Below are 21,137 nucleotides of genomic sequence, written 5' to 3'. Positions count from 1 at the left end.
CTCGATGCTTCTTCAGTATAACCATCTAACTGTTCATTCCTCAATCAATCAATCAATTGAATTTATATAGCCCTTTTATCATCAGCATTTGTCACAGTGCTGCTACTGTCTGCTGACCTAGATCTTAAAGAGCCAGCAAAACCAGAAGATTCTACTAGATTGTTTCCAACATTTCATTAGAATAACCACAATCCCTGTGTTACTGCATTTTGTTTTGGATTATTGCTCCACAAACATCACTTCTCCAATTCATGTTTGTCTCTTTAAAAGTGGAGGGTGGTGTCACAAACAAAGAATTGCATCGGTTTGTGTGTAGGAAAAGTGCCAGAGGTGTCAATTCCCTTATAAAACAAACTAGTCAAGTTTCTTAACAATAAATACATGTCCAATTTAAGTGGGATTCTGTCTGTCTGTCTCTGTCTGTCTGTCTGTCTGTCTGTCTGTCTGTCTGTCTGTCTGTCTGTCTGTCTGTCTGTCTGTCTGTCTGTCTGTCTGTCTGTCTGTCTGTCTGTCTGTCTGTCTGTCTGTCTGTCTGTCTGTCTGTCTGTCTGTCTGTCTGTCTGTCTGTCTGTCTGTCTGTCTGTTCAGAGAAGAGAGGAGAATGAACGAGGGAAAAGTATAGAGCGGGTGAGAGAGGGATGAAGAACCCTCGGGGGTGTGCTATTGAACACTGTTAGTGAGTTTAAAAATAACCAGAAAAAAATCTCCATTGTGATTTGGTCTGCGTGAGGTTTTGGTTGCTTCCACACACCTGCACGCCCCATGGCAGCCAGCCCCGCACAGCCCCGACTCCCAGAAGGCTGCCTGTTTCAGTGGACAGAGACAATGAACTAGATTCCAACCGACACTTGGCCCTCCATCACTTGGCATGGAGTTGGGCTTAGTCCCAGCATCCCCCGGGCTGAAGCAGAGAGGAGGCGCATAAATAACATGTTGATAGAGGACCAAGAGTCAACATTGGCACATGCCTAGTGTCCCCATAGAGGCAATAGGCAACCATTTAAACCAAACGAGGTAGGCACAAATGGCAGCCGCTGCGTCAAAATACCAACCCACTTACTCCCCCCTCTCTGAATACCCCATTGTTTAATGGTTGTGATTGGTGAAGGTTATGTGTGCGTGCGTGCACATGTAGAAGCTGTTCTCTCCAGTGACATTAGAATATTAACATGCAGGCTTGGCTACTTGAGGCACAGCACAGTGGCATAATGAGTCACACACAGGGAACATGTTTTTCTTGTCTCTCTGACACATCCTTTAGCTGGGACATTTATTGGTTTCTGAGAGGTTTCTTTTCAGGGTTGCTCCTTAGCCATAGCTGGGCGGGCGGGGGAGCTAAATGCATGTTCTACCTGATCAGGGTTTAGTCTAGCTGTATATACCATACAGCAACAGTCCCAAACATTCATTCATTGTTCCAGCTCACATAGTATTAGATGTAAACGGTTTAATGAGCCTGGAATTCAAATCTATAGGAAAGAAAGGGGTATACCTCGTCAGTTGCATAACTGAATGCATTCAACCAAAATGTGTCTTCTGCATTTAACCCAACCCCTCTGAATCAGAGAGGTGCAGGGGGCTTCATTAATCAACATCATTGACACTTGGGGAGCAGTTCATGTTGTGTGTTAACTGCCTTGCTCAAGGGCAGAATGGCAGATTTTTCCACCTTGCCAGCTCGGAGATTCAAACCAGTGACCTTTCGGTTACTGGTCCATCACTCTTAACCGCTAGGCTACCTGCCTAACACTAGGCATGTTCTCACTACCTTAACATTACCACCCTGAAATCCTATGGCTACCTGTACGGTACAATATGTGTGAATTTCATGCTTCAAATTTTTATTCGATTTGATTTTTTATTTCACCTTTATTTAACCAGGTAAGCAAGTTGAGAACAAGTTCTCATTTACAACTGCAACCTGGCCAAGATAAAGCAAAGCAGTGCGAGACAAACAACAACACAGTGTTACACATGGAATAAACAAGCGTACAGTCAATAACACAATAGAAGAAAAATAAGTCAATTTACAGTGTGTGCAAATGGCGTGAGGAGGTAGGCAATAAATATGCCATAGTAGCGAAGTAATTACAATTTAGCAGATTAACACTGGAGTGATAAATGAGCAGATGATGATGTTCAAGTAGAGATACTGGTGTGCAAAAGAGCAGAAAAGTACATTAAAAACAATATGGGTAGATTGGGTGGGCTATTTACAGATGGACTATGTAAAGCTGCAGCGATCAGTTAGCTGCTCAGATAGCTGATGTTTAAAGTTAGTGAGGGAAATATAAGTCTCCAGCTTCAGTGATTTTTGCAATTCATTCCAGTCACTGGCAGCAGAGAACTGGAAGGAAAGGCGGCTTTGGAGATGACCAGTGAGATATACCTGCTGGAGCGCGTGCTACGGGTGGTTGTTGTTATCGTGACCAGTGAGCTGAGATAAGGCGGAGCTTTACCTAGCATAGACTTATAGATGACCTGGAGCCAGTGGGTCTGGCAACGAATATGTAGCGAGGGCCAGCCGACGAGAACATACAGGTCAGTGGTGGGTGGTATAAGGGGCTTTGGTAAAGAAACGGATGGCACTGTGATAGACTGCATCCAGTTTGCTGAGTAGAGTATTAGAAGCTATTTTGTAGATGACATCGACAAAGTTGAGGATCGGTAGGATAGTCAGTTTTACTAGGATAAGTTTGGCGGCGTGAGTGAAGGAGGCTTTATTGCGAAATAGAAAGCAGATTCTAGATTTTGGATTGGAGATGTTTAATATAAGACTGGAAGGAGAGTTTACAGTCTAGCCAGACACCTAGGTATTTGTAGCTGTCCACATATTCTAGGTCAGAACCGTCCAGGCTAGTGATGCTAGTCAGGCAGGCGGGCGGGTGCGGGCAGCGAACGGTTGAAAAGCATGCATTTGGATTTACTAGCGTTTAAGAGCAGTTGGAGGCCACGGAAGGAGTGTTGTATGGCATCGAAGCTCATTTGGAGGTTGGTTAACACAGTGTCCAAAGAAGGGCCAGATGTATACAGAATTGTGTCGTCTGCATAGAGGTGGATCAGGGAATCACAGCAAGAGCGACATCATTGATATATACAGAGAAGAGAGTCAGCCTGAGAATTGAACCCTGTGGTACCCCCATAGAGACTGCCAGAGGTCCGGACAACAGGCCCTCTGATTTGACACACTGGACTCTGTCTTCGAAGTAGTTGATGAACCAGGCGAGGCAGTCATTTGAGAAACCAAGGCTATTGAGTCTACCGATAAGAATACGGTGATTGACAGAGTCGAAAGCCTTGGCCAGGTCAATGAAGACGGCTGCACAGTACAATACTCTTTTATCGATGGCGGTTATGATATCGTTTAGTACCTTCAGCGTGGCTGAGGTGCACCCGTGACCAGCTCGAAAACCAGGTTGCACAGCAGAGAAGGTACGGTGGGGTTCGAAATGGTCAGTGATCTGTTTATTAACTTGGCTTTCGAAGACTTTAGAGAGGCACGGCAGGATGGATAGAGGTCTATAACAGTTTGGGTCTAGAGTGTCAACCCCTTTGAAGAGGGGGATGACCGCGGCAGCTTTCCAATCTTTAGGGATCTCGGACGATACGAATGAGAGGCTGAACAGGTGGTGCAACAATGGTGGTGGATAATTTTAGAAAGAGAGGGTCCAGATTGTCTAGCCTAGCTGATTTGTACGGGTCCAGGTTTTGCAGCTCTTACAGAACATCTGCTATCTGGTTTTGGGTGAAGGAGAAGCTGGGGAGGCTCGGGCAAGTAGCTGCAGGGGGGGGGGGCATGGCCAGCCGTAGAGAAGTGCTTATTGAAATGTTCGATTATCATGGATTTATTAGTGGTGACCGTGTTACCTAGCCTCAATACAGTGGGCAGCTGGGAGGAGGTGCTCTTGTTCTCCATGGACTTTACAGTGTCCCAAAACTTTTTGGAGTTAGGATGCACTACAGGATGCACATTTCTGTTTGAAAAAGCTATCCTTTGCTTTCCTGACTGACTACGTGTATTGGTTCTTGACTTCCCTGAACAGCTGCATGTCGCGGGGGCTATTAAATTAAAACTCATATTTTCTGTTTTGCACTGTCAATCCCTTTAAAACCTATTCCTTGGTCCATAATTCTCCGGTGCTGGCGATGCATTCCAGTTTTCTATTTATTTGCTGTGCACCAGAGGGGATCCTTTAACATTTCTCCCTCCCACCAAAACAGCCATGCAATTATTGCACTCTGTTGGGTTTCATCATCTTTTAGCTGCATCTGTGTAGCCACAGTTTGCACATAGGTCACAAACCATTATAGTAAACAAACATAAATGCGTCCACACACTCACATAAGCCAACAGGCAGGCACAGAGACACAGAGACATGTACCATACTCTCACGGTTAGTAACCTTAACCCATACCATTAACCAAACCATAACCCTGACCTAACCTTAACCCTATTCTTAACCTTAACCAATTTAAATGTCAACTTCAAATCAAATTTTATTTGTCACATACAGATTAGCCCTGGTGTTCATTCAGAGGTTGATTTATGTGCGGAGCAGGCGACAGCTCCAGGCGTATGCCCCAGGCGTCTGCCCCAGGTGTCAGCCCCATGCATCTGCCCCAGGAATATGTCCCAGGCGTCAGATCCAGGTATCTGCCCCAGGTGTCAGTCCCAGGCGTCAGTCCCAGGCGTCAGCCCCAGGCGTCAGCCCCAGGAGTCAGTCCCAGGAGTCAGTCCCAGGCGTCTGCCCCAGGCGTCTGCCCCAGGCGTCAGTCCCAGGCGTCAGCCCCAGGCATCTGCCCCAGGCGTCAGTCCCAGGCGTCAGTCCCAGGCGTCAGCCCCAGGCGTCAGTCCCAGGCGTCAGTCCCAGGCGTCTGCCCCAGGCTACTGCCCCAGGCGTCAGTCCCAGGCGTCAGTCCCAGGCGTCAATCCCAGGCGTCAATCCCAGGTGTCAATCCCAGGCGTCAATCCCAGGCGTCAGTCCCAGGCGTCAATCCCAGGTGTCAGTCCCAGGCGTCAATCCCAGGTGTCAGTCCCAGGCATCAATCCCAGGTGTCAGTCCCAGGCGTCAATCCCAGGCGTCAATCCTAGGTGTCAGTCCCAGGCCAATTGCCCTTATTATTCTTTCTCTCCCTCCCATAGAAAGTTGAGTATGTGCAACCTGATGGGAGAACCTCAAACATCCTCCACAAACATTACATTGGGCTCATTCATTCAGTTAGTCTGCCATTTGTAGAATTGCTTGTTTACCTCACAGCCTTTATTTCCAGGGATGACAGTGACACGGAAAGAAAGCTAGCCTTATCCCTTGGAGTAGAGTAAGAGGGAGAGAAAGTTTTTACAGTACAGAAAGAATAAGGTCATCTGTGTTGTGCTGGGTCGCTCAAGTTTTACTTACTCTATGTAACTCATGATGCTGAGCTTTGTTGTGTGTTGTTCCTGGGGCAATTCATATCCCCATTCATTTCAGAATAACAAATGTATTGTTGTATACCAGATTCAACATTTTCTGCAAGCTATTAATTTCAAATCAAATTTAAAAATAAAATGTTATTACCATGAAGATCTTACTCACAGGCCCATTTGCAGTGAAGTCAATACTTCTCAGTGTTTCTGTTATCCAAAATAACTGATTCTCTTTCTCTTGTTTTTCCAGTGGAGCTGAAGTTCAATCTGGACCAGTATGTGAACAAGCGTTACCCAGGTCTGGTGAAGATCGTCCGCAACAGTAAGAGGGAAGGCCTGATCCGAGCCAGGATACACGGTTGGAATGCTGCAACCGCCCCGGTTGTAGGTTTCTTTGATGCCCATGTAGAGTTCAACACTGCCTGGTAAGAACTGTGCTTCATCTTCATACAGTATCTCCTCATTGTCCTTTTTACTCTTGGGGTTCATGTTAGAGTGCAGTGGTTGTAGTCCTACATAATCGTAGATTAAATATGCGGGTCGCCCCTCAAGCATTTTGATTAAGCGTCAGCTAAACTGTGCTTACGCTATGAGGAATTGTTACTGAGGCAGCACATTCAGGGAACATGACCTCCATTTTGAATTAGTTAGAACAGTTAATAAGCTTTTGCTGAGATTCAAACTCATCACTTCTGAACTGTGACTAATGGCCAATAGAAAATACACTGAGTTTCAATTATGTTACCTGTACTGTACTGTAGTGTAAGTCGCTGAAATAAGCCTAAACCTTGTTTTTACGGTGGTGGGACAATGACATAAGAGATGACAGATTAAATGTTGTTTTTGCCACATTGTTTCACCCTCCTCCAGCCTTAGGCTTTAGTGTTATAAGCATGATGGAAATTACTTAAGGGGGTCTCAACCCAATGTCTGGCTGGTACCTATGCTTACCACCAAACAAGACACTCAAGTGCCTTGTAATTGGCACCTAATTTGAGCCTGTCATCCTGTCAGGCTTTTCAAGACGTAGAGCGTGTGGTGTGTTCCTGGGGGGAAGCTGGGGGAGGGCTGGAACCAAAGGTTTGGGTAATAAGTTGTTTGTCTGCCTCCCTGGCTGTAGCTCAGGCACTTCACCTAACAACATACCACCACTGCTTCATAACTGAAACATCAGCCAGAAAGGGAAACGAAGACGACAAATATTTGCAGAATATATTTACATATCGCTTCAATAAAATTGTGGTTAAATATCTTGTTCAAGAGTATTGCATTCTATCGTGTTATGAATAAAGCATAGAGTTTGACTGTAACATGACAATCTAGGGCCTAGATTTACCATGTCAGGTCACGTGGTCTGACTAGATTTACCAAGTCAGGTCACGTGTTCAGGAAAAAGTCCTGGTCTCCTCCTTCCTACTCCTCCTTCCTACCTACTATTCCAACACAGATTTGACTATAATAAACAGCATCAAAGCTGAAAAAGACATACACAAATATGAGCACAGATAGTATCATACAAAATCAAACCAAATAACATATAGCCACAGACAGTCCATCTACTGTGATCTGATCCGCCAATCATTCATCACTGTCATCCTTTTGACCTCTAGGCAGAGGAGGATCTCATGTACCTCGATTTTCACCCAGGAGTGCTTTTAGTGAGAACGTAATGGACACTCCAAACCCACAGGGTGTCTCTGCCAGTCAGCCAGCTACATCGGGGAGTTGGTTGGTTTCATCAGGAGTTGGAGTGGGTGATGATAATTGATACCCTGGTGGTTCCCTCATCTGTTTCCCCATCTGCTCCTGTTAAAAAATGGTTGTGCTTTTCCGCCCCCTCACCATCCTTTCACCTCCACGGGTCCACCCTCATTGTTTCTGATGTTCGCTCCCCTGTTTTACATGCAGGGATCTATCAAAATGATCCTTTGAGTTAGCTCACTTGCTGCCTTCATGACTCACGCCGCACGCGCGCACGCACGCACGCATACCCTCACCCTCACACTCACACTCTACATTTAAAGTGTGTTCGATACGGCAGCCGTGCATTTGCTTTGCATGAGTCTCTATTTCTGAAAAGTACAGCTGTGCACTTGGCCCCCAGTGATTCTATCGAATAAGCTGTGATATGTTAAAAAACATAGAGATAATGTATATGAGATGAAAAGCATCAGCCACTACATTCTTGTAAGAAACAGGTTGTGTTGCATACAGTGTCACGCCTTGGTCATAGTATTTTGTGTTTTCGTTATATATTTGGTTAGGCCAGGGTGTGACATGGGTTTATTTTGTTGTGTTTCGTATTGGCGTTTTATAGGTATTGGGATTGTGGTTGAGTAGGGGTGTAGCATAGGTTTGGCTGCCTGAGGCGGTTCTCAATCAGAGTCAGGTGATTCTCGTTGTCTCTGATTGGGAACCATATTTAGGTAGCCGGGGTTTCACTGTGTATTTCGTGGGTGATTGTTCCTGTCTCTGTGTTGTTGTTCACCAGACAGGCTGTATTAGGTTTTCACGTTCCGTTTGTTGTTTTGTATTTGTATCGTTATTTCATGTATTTCGCTATTCGTCATTAAAGAACATGAGTAACCACCACGCTGCATTTTGGTCCGACTCTCCTTCAACAAACGAACGCCGTTACATACAGTCCATTTTTCCCCACTTCAACTGTGAGTGTACTTATACAGTATGTGTGCACAGAGCTGAGCATAATATAATCTATTTCAGTGGGAATAGGGGGGAAAAACATGACAAATTTGTTGAATGTATGTGGTGTATTGTTCTGCTAGCCCGCAACCTTAGATGTGTCCAAGCCCCTGTATTCATCATCATATGACTATGCAACATGGCACATACTACAGTAATAAGTGAGATGGATTGTTCCCCTGCCTTTTTATCATGAGACACAGTGAATGACCTTGTAAAAACTACTAGTGCATACCCAGGCATCCAGTTTGCTGAGCCAAGTGAACCTGCTGGCATTCTGAAGCCAAGAAGCTGTCTAGTTGATATTGTTTACCCTTTGTATTTTATTATTTTATTTAACTAGGCAAGTCCGTTAAGAACTAATTCTTATTTACAACGACGGCCTACCAAAAGGGAAAAGGCCTACTGCGGGGACAGGGGCCTGGGATTAAAAAAATAAAGGACAAAACACACATCACGACGAGACAACACTACAAAGACACACAACACACCTAAGACAACAACATAGCAAGGCAGCAACACATGACAACAACATGGTAACAACACAACATGGCGGCAGCACAACATGGTAGCAGCACAAAACAAGGTACAAACATTATTGGGCACAGACAACAGTACAAAGGTAGAGACAACAATACATCACGCAAAGCAGCTACAACTGTCAGTAAGAGTGTCATTGATTGTGTCTAGTATGCAATTGATTACACACATTTTTGGATTTATAGGATAGTTAGATATAATTGCATCATACTTGGTTAATTTAAGTGTGGATAGTTCTCATGTGAATAGTTTTCACAAATGGAATGGATGGAACACATTCAGTTTTACAGGATGTTATATCATTGCATTATTTTGTGTCATCTAAATATGTGCACAATCCATTTCCTCCCTCTGAAGCCATTCCAGTACAACTATATATCCAAGGCTGAGAAGCAGGGTCATTCATTCCGAGGCGAACATTCTAATCCCACTAAGCTCAATTTTTCTGTTCAGTAAATACAATTGATGTGGTGGAAATACAACAGGGTTGTAATAAGCATCTACGCCTCCTGAACTCTGAACTCACAGGGAGAGCCTCAGATAAATTGATATTGTTTATTTTTTTATTCTGCACCATTGCAATCTCAGGTTATTAATGAATAGTTCATGCGAGCGCTATGTGTGTATGTGTGCCTGCTGAGTGTGTGGGGGAGATTAGAGGTTGTGGGTGTTGGATGTTGGCTGCATGGCTGTAGTGAAATGCACGGCTCACAACCCCACGCTTTGATGGTGTTGTGATGCTGCTGCACCTTGTGATCCCACCGTTTCCCAGGATTCAGATTGAGGTCAGGGAATGGAAAATAGGACCAATAAAAGAGAAAAGAGCAATATGACTGTTCCAACCTCTTCCAAGGACCTCTCAACTGGTTTGGATTGTGTGCTTTGCATTCGTTGGATTCGTAGTTCAGAAATGTTTTATATATTTAAACAGAATTCAATTAGGTTATTAATTATCTTAGACAAATTTGTGAACTAAACTCTTGTTTTCCAAACAAAGGAAATGGGAAAGATGGCTACCCACAGACCTTATCCCATGTAGTTAAATGTGCGAAAGAATTAAAAAGTAATCTGACATATTTCTCAAAGCTTGGAAATGAATCACTTTTAAATCAGTGGCATAGGCAGAAATCTGTTGATGGCAAAGCCAGCAAAAATGTTTGTGGGACAAAATGTAGGCACTCAAATCATTAAATTATCATAAAAGCATTACCTACCCTATACCTTAATGTAATCGATCGCACACAACAAACCATCTAACATGTGATTTTACATTACGGATCAAATACTCTTGTAGGCCTATGTAAATCCATGACTCACAGACCTGCACATAATAAACTAGAGGCCTATAGCTTAATTAATAGACTATGAGAATAGAATATAATGCCCTGATATAACAGTAATAATCCTAATAGGCTTGGCAATCTCTCAGATCACTGTCTCAGAGACCAGGAGATAGTAGGGTAGGCAGCCACAAATGTAACAATTTAGTTTTTATTTAACTAGGCAAGTCAGTTAAGAACAAATTATTATTTACAATAACAGCCTACACTGGCCAAACCCGGACAATGCTGGGCCAATTGTGCGCCACCCTATGGGACTCCCAATCACGGCCGGTTGTGATACAGACTGGATTCGAATCAGGGTGTCTGTAGTGATGCCTCAAGCACTGAGATGTAGTGCCTTAGACCGCTGCGCAACTCGGGAGCAGGCCAATCAAAGTAGATCAGGTTTAGATTAGGTTACACACTGTATATTAAACACCATCAAAGGAAAGGTAAATTATAACAGTATTCTAATACACATAATAATATTCCATAACCTATATAGACTAGAACAGTGGTCACCAACATTTTCTTAGTCGAGATCACATTGAGTCACAATGCAATTCTCTGCTGGGTGCAGGAGATCAAGTGCTCCTACAATGTATTGTGTGAGATCAATAAGGCCTCCCTATAGTGCATGGTTGGAGAAGCACAGAGCGAAGTTCTATTTCCAATTAAATTACATTCCTAAAAATGATAGGCCATTGACTGGAAATAGATATTGTTTCATTCATTTGCCTAATTTCATATAAGAGAGGTCTGATTTTCTCCATGTAGGCCTTCCCCTTAATATAAATAACCCTTATATTTCAAAACTGGAGTGTCAAGCTAGGCTATATGATGACACTGGTAATAGGTCAGTTGTTGTAGCCTAAATTGAAATAACCTTTATCTCACTGGACTGATGGTCAATCGGATGGAGGGAGAGAGTGGGATATCTACAAGTGTTGAAAAAAACACTGTTGTAGTCCTAAAACAAATAAAACTCAATAGTTTTCTGTACTCTTTGACAATCTCTCTCTAGGCATGGTTTTTAACTCTTACAGTAGCCTTTTCTACAGTCAGTATCAACTTTGCTGTGGGCTCATGGAAGCTGCTGTAGACACAGTGATCTAAGTTATCCAATTAGCCAGCGGTATGACTACAGGTGCATCTGATTTAGCTCTCTATCTTCACACTAATAAAATGGTTTAAAATGGGAATGCAGGGCATTCAGGGCAGCTGAATCAAGTGGACCATATATTGCATTATTGGCGAATAGGCTACAAATAAAATATATAAAAACAATAATAGCCACCCTGATTGGCTGGGCCTGGATTCACACTGCCAGTTCCGGTGCTCCTGCATTTTAATTGATATAATGAAAACAGTGTTGCTGCGCTGTGCAGGTCTATTACTACAAGTATTATTTTGAATTCTGAGCTAAAGTAAAACATGCCTTTCCTTTCCCCCTCGCTCTGACTGACTGGCCTTGGTTCAGTGTTTATCCATCTTGAAAAGAGAAGGATGGTATAAACGCTTACACAGTGAGTGCTTCACAGACCACATACCAGGCAGGCATCCAAAAATACAGAATAGACAGAGATTTATACTGCTAATACAACAGTGTTATCAAATCAGCCTGAATTAACCCCCAAGCCTATACTGTATACCAGGTAAACTGAAAACGTACAAAGTAATCTCAAGAATCTATCGGGATATTGGCAAAATCTATTTCACTGTAACTTTAAATTCAGTGTGAATTACCTTCCCTACCTTTCATCTGGAGCAGTCATTTATACAGGATTAGTATATAATATTGATATTTATGCTACAGATTCAAGCATTATTTATCCAAAGAAACAACTCTGAAGACTGGATAGTCTAAGATCTGTGCACAGTGTACAGTCTTAATGTGCAAGAACAGGGATGGACAACTGGCGGCACGTGGATCCTCTTTTATAGGCCTGCGGACCAATTTCACCCTACATTTTTTTAGGAACTCAGTCGGGATCTCAATTTACTTTTGAGAGTTAGAATAATAGAATACACGAGGTGCAATTTCAAAATTTGATTGTGCATCGGCAGTCATTCAATTAGCACATGTTTAGATAAATTAGTCTAGTGGCCAGCTATCTAAACTTGCAGTAAGCATGGTCGAATTACTGACCGGGGTGGGGGCCATTGATCATCAGATGTAGATACACAGACCCACAAGCCACCGTGGCTCCTCATGATGAGTTCAGCTTTTTTGTGGCCCCCTCGCCCATCAAAGTTGCCCATCCCTGTGCTAGAACATGACCGGAAGCGATGAAGTCTGAGATCCCCACACACACACTCTCTTTCTCTCTCTCACACACAAACAAACACACACAGAAATGAGAATGCACACACACACAGCGTTAATGTTCTCATAAATGGAAGCTACAGTATGTCACAATGAAATTGCCTCTACTTTCTGCACAGGCAATTTACATGTTCTGCTGCATTTGGCCTGCAAACAAATTAAACTGATCCTATTTTAGGCACTTGGCGCCTGCAGTTCTGTGTGTGTATGGTTGTGAATGAAGCTAGATCCCATTATCTGATAAATCCGTGCTTGAGAAACTTTTCAAAAAGGAATTCCATTAATCTGGAAAAATGGAGTTGTAATCTCACACGGCCTGCGTTCTGGGCTCTGTACAGAGGACAAAGGTAGGACAGATAGGGAGAGGAGGCATCCTCAGAAGGTGGCATGTAGACTCAAGTACACACAGATAGAGATTGAGCAGATTTTTATCCTGCCATATGACGCTCCACGACCCCAGGTATGTGTGACTTTGCTTAGGTTGGGAAAATCAGTGTTGATCGTAATATTAGACAATCTTTTAATTGGTTTTGAGTGTGTTAAAAACACACGCAAGGCTGTTCATTTTGGAGCATGTAGACATTCAATAAATCAAATCATGAAAATAAACAACGGATACAATAATCCGTTTTTCCAAAACATCTGTACATTTTTTTTAAGTCTTGAAACCAGGCAAGGTAGGAATAACATGAGAGAAGCTCTAGAGTAACAACTAATGGTAAGACCTATTGCCACAATGTATTCACAATATTACATGAGTCATCGCTGAGGGAAAAAACACTATTTGAATATGAAACCAGATTGAATCTGGACAGATGTCGGTGAATAAGCAGAGGGGGAAAATGACAAGCATCATCAGTCAAACCTGATCCCTCATTGTTTCTACGCCTTGTCTTCTCCCTCATCAACACTGGGATCCCTGAGGTACCTATTGAGGTAGCTAGTGTTGAGGATGCTGCTAACTACCTCTGGGGTGCTACTGTACCCTAGACTCTGAAGGACAAGGGAAGATGAATGGCTGATGGAGTGTACTGGAAAAGGGGGTTCTGGGTCCTCAAGGTTAGAGAATGCATACAGGATGTACCATCAGCAACATCTCAGCATGTGAGGCTATAAACAAATCCTGGAGTTAATGAGTCTTTATGCAGTTATTTTCAATGAATTTCAAAGTGTTCACTGACAATATTAAGTAGCATTGCAATATTCTTTATCACCCTTCAATTATTATGTTTTCATCATTCCAGTTTGACTTCAAAGCACATATGGTAAATAATGTTTGTCAGACAATTTGGTTCATCAACACCTTTCTTTACCTGGATACAAACCAACTTTCCAACAGCAGATGGTGAACTCAACCCCTCTCCCACAGACTTTTATCATTGCCATTATGCCTTAAAGTAAGTAGCGACCCAGGTCTCTCATATGTCAATCTTTCTCAATGAGATGGGAAGCTTTGAACAATCACTCCACTGTTATTAAATGATTGCTTTTACTAAGTAGTGCCTCTGTCAGTCATTTTTACTGGCAAACCCATTTATAGCTCCATTTGGATCCATTCCTCTGCACTCTTTCCACTACCTTGATGTGATGAAGAATAATTCTGCTTTTGGAAGATAAATGGGCTTGGTTTTAAAGAAATTGAGAGAAAGGGGAGGAAGCGAGAGAGAAGAGGAAAGAGTTTAAGAAAAGGTGGTGAGAGAGATAGAGGATTAGAATGGAGAGAGATAAGGGAGAGGGTATTTTTAAGAGTTACCTTAAATATGAGTCGTAATTGCAGCCTCCTGTCAGATTGAGAATAATGCTTGTCAGGAATGGATATTTGCTCTAAAACTGTACTGAACCGTCCGACATTAGACAGATGATCAAAATATATCCAGGGCTGACAGTATGGCTAAATAATTGACAGCGACCCTGGATTATTCCCTTACCATCTATCTAACGGTATCAGCATGCATGCCTTAGGCCAAAGGAGTAGGAAAGAAAGGAAACAAACACATCAATTCTGTAGCCAGCCACTTCAATGACCTGGGGACACCAACACCAAGACTGCTTCTCACTGCTTGATGTACTCTGACACAGAATGTGCCAAACAACATCCTAGAGCACGACCCATTGTTGAAGACTGGCAGGATTTTGGAGAAAGGATTTTTATTGAGGATCACTGGCAACCCTGTACATGGGAAATAGTAGCTAAAGATCTCAAGGGAGCCAACACTGCTTTTTTATTGCTGGGCATATGTATTCAATTTATTTCCTTACTGTTTTACCCACCTAAAGGTATGTTGATGGATGTTTGTTTGATGGTTGTGCTTGAGAATGACAGTGTCACAGTACAGTAGCTCATCCCTGATGTCTGTCTCTTCTCTTAAATAAGGGCGGAGCCTATCCTGACCAGGGTGAAGGAGGACCACACCCGGATCATCCTCCCGGCCATCGACAACATCAAGTTCAACACATTTGAGGTGCAGCAGTACGCCAATGCGGCCCACGGCTACAACTGGGGCCTGTGGTGCATGTACATCATCCCCCCTCAGGAGTGGCTGGACAAGGGCGATGAGACAGCTCCCATCAGGTAACACCCCTCACCATAGCTGAGCACCCCCCCCATTATAGATGAGGATCTTTGATGAAATACGGATAGCTAGGTCCCGGATATGACTTGTACATTGTTAGAGCCATCAACTATATGGCTCTATAGGTCTTTGGTACAAGTGTACAGGCCAAACAACCAACAGTGAACCTCACTATTGAAAAAAGTCTCTAATTAAAATTATAAATATCTTAATATTGATGTGTGGGGTGCACGAGAGGAAGCCTTGAATATTGGGTCATATGTGTTTTTACATACGAGCGTTGTACATTACTCTAGTTTACACAACTGTCTTTATTGGGTTAGTTCTCTAATGTATGGAAGCAATAGTCACTGTAATCATAGAATTTATGATTATTACCATAATTATTCACCTAGGGTCCTCAGGTAAATCATGTCTTATGTATTTTTATACAACGGGTGATTTGGAATTCACATTGTTAGAGCATATTCTGCTCATGATATACTTAAAGTGGAACTGACAGCATTTTAGCAACATGAAATCTTATTCAAATCTGTTCACATACACCCCTAGAAAGAATATGACACCTTTTTTTATTTACATTTTTTTTTACATTTTCTGACAAGCGAGCACTTAGTTATGGTCATTTTCACATTTTCATAAATTCTCAGAATGTTTGGAAATGACGTATAGTAAGTCATTTGTGAAAATTCTCTAGCAGCCATGCATTTGGACAATTAACAGACACTGCAGCAAATAAAACTTAATTAAAACATCTGTCCAGACCAGGACCAGAGTCTACGGAGACCGGTGTACCATAGCCAATCAGACCTACAGTAGATCTATATGCAAAGAAGCCATGTGCCACATGGGGCGGCAGCGTAGCCTAGTGGTTAGAGGGTTGGACTAGTAACCGGAAGGTTGCTAGTTCAAACCCCCTGAACAGGCAGTTAACCCACTGTTCCCAGGCCGTCATTGAAAATAAGAATATGTTCTTAACTGACTTGCCTGGTTAAATAAAGGTAAAATAAAAAAATTAAATGGGCCTGCCATCATTCACTTTGAACTGGACTGTGTGTATACAGGCAACAGTTTGGCTTTAGATCATTAGAACACATTTGCCAAAGCCACAAAATACACCTGAATGGTTTTCTGTAAATATGTACACTGAACAAAAATATAAACACAACATGTAAAGTGTTGCTCCTATGTTTCATGAGCTGAAATAAAAGATACCCAACATTTTCCATACGCACAAAAAGCTTATATCAATATTTATATATTTATATCAAATTTTGTGCACCGATTTGTTCACATCTATGATTGTGAGTATTTATCCTTTGGCAAGATAATCCACCCACAAGACAGGTGTGGCATATCAAGAAACTGATTAAACAGCATGATCATTACACAGGTGCACCTTGTGCAGGGGACAATAAAAGGCCACTAAAATGTGCAGTTTTGTCACACAACACAATGCCACAGATGTCTCAAGTTTTGTAGGAGTGTGCAATTGGGATGACGACTGCCAGAATGTCAACCAGAGCTGTTGCCAGAGAATTGAATGTTCATTTCTCTACCATAAGCCGGTTCCAATGTCAATTTAGAGAATTTGGCAGTAGGTCGTCACAACCTCAGACCACGTACAGTGGGGCAAAAAAGTATTTAGTCAGCCACCAACTGTGCAAGTTCTCCCACTTAAAAAGATGAGAGGCCTGTAATTTTCATCATAGGCACACTTCAACTATGACAGACAAAATTAGAAAAAAAATCCAGAAAATCACATTGTAGGATTTTTAATGAATTTATTTGAAAATTATGGTGGAAAATAAACATTTGGTCACCTACAAACAAGCAATATTTCTGGCTCTCACAGACCTGTAACTTCTTCTTTAAAAGGCTCCTCTGTCCTCCACTCATTACCCGTATTAATGGCACCTGTTTGAACTTGTTATCAGTATAAAAGACACCTGTCCACAACCTCAAACAGTCACACTCCAAACTCCACTATGTCCAAGACCAAAGAGCTGTCAAAGGACACCAGAAACAAAATTGTAGACCTGCACCAGGCTGGGAAGACTGAATCTGCAATAGGTAAGCAGCTTGGTTTGAAGAAGTCAACTGTGTGAGCAATTATTAGGAAATGGAAGACATACAAGACCACTGATAATCTCCCTCGATCTGGGGCTCCACACAAGATCTCACCCCGTGGGGTCAAAATGATCACAAGAACGGTGAGCAAAAATCCCAGAACCACACGGGGGGACCTAGTGAATGACCTGCAGAGAGCTGGGACCAAAGTAACAAAGCCTACCATCAGTAACACACTACACCGCCAGGGACTCAAATCCTGCAGTGCCAGACGTGTCCCCCTGCTTAAGCCCGTACATATCCAGGCCCATCTGAAGTTTGCTGGAGAGCATTTGGATGACCCAGAAGAAGATTGGGAGAATGTCATATGGTCAGATGAAACCAAAATATAACTTTTTCGTAAAAACTCAACTCGTCATGTTTGGAGGACAAAGAATGCAGAGTTGCATCCAAAGAACACCATACCTACTGTGAAGCATGGGGGTGGAAACATCATGCTTTGGGGCTGTTTTTCTGCAAAGGAACCAGGACGACTGATCCGTGTAAAGGAAATAATGAATGGGGCCATGTATCGTGAGATTTTGAGTGAAAACCTCCTTCCATTTGCAAGGGCATTGAATATGAAACGTGGCTGGGTCTTTCAGCATGACAATGATCCCAAACACACCCCCCGGGCAACGAAGGAGTGGCTTCGTAAGAAGCATTTCAAGGTCCTGGAGTGGCCTAGCCAGTCTCCAGATCTCAACCCCATAGAAAATCTTTGGAGGGAGTTGAAAGTCCGAGTTGCCCAGCAACAGCCCCAAAACATCACTGCTCTAGAGGAGATCTGCATGGAGGAATGGGCCAAAATACCAGCAACACTGTGAAAACCTTGTGAGGACTTACAGAAAACGTTTGACATCTGTCATTGCAAACAAAGGGTATATAACAAAGTATTGAGATAAACTTTTGTTATTGACCAAATACTTATTTTCCACCATAATTTGCAAATAAATTCATTAAAAATCCTACAATGTGATTTTCTGGATTTTTTCTTCTCATTTTGTCTGTCATAGTTTAAGTGTGCTATGATGAAAATTACAGGCCTCTCATCTTTTTAAGTGGGAGAACTTGCACAATTGGTGGCTGACTAAATACTTTTTTGCCCCACTGTATATGGCGTTGTGTGGGCGAGCGGTTTGGTGATGTCAACTTTGTGACCAGAGTGCCCCATGGTGGCGGTGGGGTTATGGTATGGGCAGGCATAAGCGAAGACAATTGCATTTAATCGATGGCTAGGTAACATTAGGCTCCGTCTTTTTATCTTGTTAAATAAATAGCTAGCAACTGCGACCCAAACTGGCCATTGTTTTATTAGAAAAAATATGTCTCTTTATAATGTCCACTTACAGTTGAAGTCAGAAGTTTACATACACTTAGGTTGGAGTCATTAAAACTTTTTTTTCAACCACTACACACATTTCTTGTTAACAAACTATAGTTTTGGCAAGTCGGTTAGGACATCTACTTTGTACATGTGTAACAGTATACATTTAGTCCGTCCCCTCGCCCATACCCGGGCGCAAACCAGGGACCCTCTGCACATAGACAACAGTCACCCACGAAGCATCATTACCCATCGCTCCACGAAAGCCGAGGACCTTGCAGTAAGGGGAAGCACTACTTCAAGGTCTCAAAGCGAGTGACGTCACGGATTGAAATGCTATTAGCGCACACCACCGCTAACTAGTTAGCCATTTCACATCCATTACACATGACACAAGTCATTTTTTTAACAATTGTTCAGACAGATTATTTCACTTATAATTCACTGTATCACAATTCCAGTGGGTCAGAAGTTTACATACACTAAGTTGACGGTGCCTTTCAACAGCTTGGAAAATTGCAGAAAATGATTTCATGGCTTTAGAAGCTTCTGATAGGCTAATTGACATAATTTGAGTCAATTGGAGGTGTACCTGTGGATGTATTTTAAGGCCTACCTTCAAACTCAGTGCCTCTTTGCTTGACAACATGGGAAAATCAAAAGAATTCAGCCAAGACCTCAGAAAAATAATTGTAGACCTCCACAAGTACACTGGTTCATCCTTGGGAGCAATTTCCAAATGCCTGAAGGTACTACGTTCCTCTGTATAAACAATAGTATGCAAGTGTAAACACCATGGGACCAGGCACCCGTCATACCGCTCAGGAAGGAGACGTGTTCTGTCTGCTAGAAATGAATGTACCTTGGTGCGAAAAGTGCAAATCAATCCCAGAACAACAGCAAATGAACTTGTGAAGATGCTGGAGGAAACCGGTACAAAAGTATTTATATCCACAGTAAAACGAGTCCTATATCGACATAACCTGAAAGGCCACTTAGCAAGGAAGAAGCCACTGCTCCAAAACCGCCATAAAAAAAAGCTAGACTACGGTTTGCAACTGCACATGTGGACAAAAATCGTACTTTTTGGAGAAATGTCGTCTGGTCTGATGAAACAAAAATTGAACTGTTTGGCCATAATGACCATCATTATGTTTGGAGGGAAAGGGGAAGCCGATGAACACCATCCCAACCGTGAAGCACAGGGGTGGCAGCATCATGTTGTGGGGGTGCTTTGCTGCAGGAGGGACTGGTGCACTTCACAAAATAGATGGTATCATGACGATGGAAAAGTATTATGGATATATGGAAGCAACATCTCAAGACATCAGGCAGGAAGTTAAAGCTTGGTCGCAAATGGTTCTTCCAAATGGACAATGACCACAAGCATACTTCCAAAGTTGTGGTAAAATCACTTAAGGCCATCAAAGTCAAGGTATTGGATTGGCCATCACAAAGCCCTCAATCCTATAGAAATGTGTGGGCAGAACTGAAAATGTGTGTGCAAGCAAAGAGGCCTACAAACCTGACTCCGTTACACCAGCTCTGTCAGGAGGAATGGGCCAAAATTCGCCCAATTTATAGTTGGAAGCTTTCGGAAGGCTATCCAAAACGTTTGACCCAAGTCAAACAATTTAAAGGCAATGCTACCAAATACTAATTGAGTGTATGTAAACTTCTGACCCACTGGGAATGTTATGAAAGAAATAAAAGCTGAAATAAATCATTCTCTCTACTATTATTCTGACATTTCACATTCTTAAAATAAAGTGGTGATCCTAACTGACCTAATACAGATAATTTTTACTATGATGGATTAAATGTCAGGAATTGTGAAAAACTGAGTTGAAATGTATTTGGCTAGGTGCATGTAAACTTCCGACTTCAATTTAGTATTTTAACATATTAAAACAAAAGAGAGAAATAATATTTGACCAGCCTTTGCTGCTATACTTGCAGATGTGCATAATATGCTGCGACCCTAGTCAAAAAGTATTTAATAACTCTAAATAACAAAAACATAGCTATAGGTTGTTGCAACATTTAAACCTTTTTTGTTTGTTTTTTTGCACTGCATGGATCACTGGTACGGTTGAATACAGCATTGCTGTTTGGCGCACTCAAAACATTTTACTAGCTTAGCTAGGACTGTGGCATGAGTCTATACACTTTCCCTCCACTGCACACTTAAACGGGACCCACGAAATCAGCGCAATTGAAGTTGAATTCACTGATGCGAGTGCTGTAATTTGTGGGTCCCATTGGTGACTCAACTGTTGACTTTATACTCGCGAGTGTGTCCTATTTGGCCGACGAGCCCTGTGTTTGACACGTGCGCTAGCCTATTAGCCACGTTATGACTGATCATTGCCCTTACTGGTTTAATTGTATTGACATTCCCAGCCTTAGTTGGTTGTCCGTTTTTGTTCAAAATATTGAGTAATTGAAACTGAAACAATGCATCTTGAATGGGTTGTGGCAGCAAATAACGTAGCAGGCCAGCTGTGATTTGCAACCTGATTGCATTGGTGCAAAATATATTAATTGTGCATTGAACTGCATTTATCCATTGTGCCAACAATGCATTACTGTACTGTATGTCATGGGATTTTCAGTCAAATAGAACCTATTTTTAAAACATTGTATAAAGTTGATTTTGAAGTATAAACTGGGAATTTGATATCTGGACTGATATTATGTCTGTTTGTTTCATATCTGAAAAGTAGTTAAAACGCTGTCAGATCCACTTTAAGCAATAAGTCACAAGAGGCAGTGACCATTTACCTGTAACTGTATACATGATATAGCACTGTCTAGTGTGCTTTATTGC

The 21,137-nt window shown here is 42.3% G+C and overlaps 1 protein-coding gene across 2 annotated transcripts in view; it reads left to right on the top strand.

Annotated features, from left to right (window-relative positions):
* LOC118358450 (polypeptide N-acetylgalactosaminyltransferase 9) overlaps positions 1-21,137 on the top strand; it is a 140,861-nt gene that overhangs the window by 45,239 nt on the left and 74,485 nt on the right. For both annotated transcript variants that reach the window (XM_035736288.2, XM_035736287.2), the window contains 2 exons: positions 5,658-5,832; positions 14,673-14,870. In XM_035736288.2, the coding sequence (XP_035592181.1) occupies positions 5,658-5,832; positions 14,673-14,870 (373 nt within the window). The remainder of the gene's footprint in view (positions 1-5,657; positions 5,833-14,672; positions 14,871-21,137) is intronic.

The sequence above is a fragment of the Oncorhynchus keta genome, chromosome 25 (genome assembly GCF_023373465.1).
Source record: "Oncorhynchus keta strain PuntledgeMale-10-30-2019 chromosome 25, Oket_V2, whole genome shotgun sequence".
In the NCBI taxonomy this organism is placed as follows: domain Eukaryota; kingdom Metazoa; phylum Chordata; class Actinopteri; order Salmoniformes; family Salmonidae; genus Oncorhynchus; species Oncorhynchus keta.
Note: the sequence above shows the minus strand (reverse complement) of the source record. Positions and strands in the feature narration are given on the sequence as shown.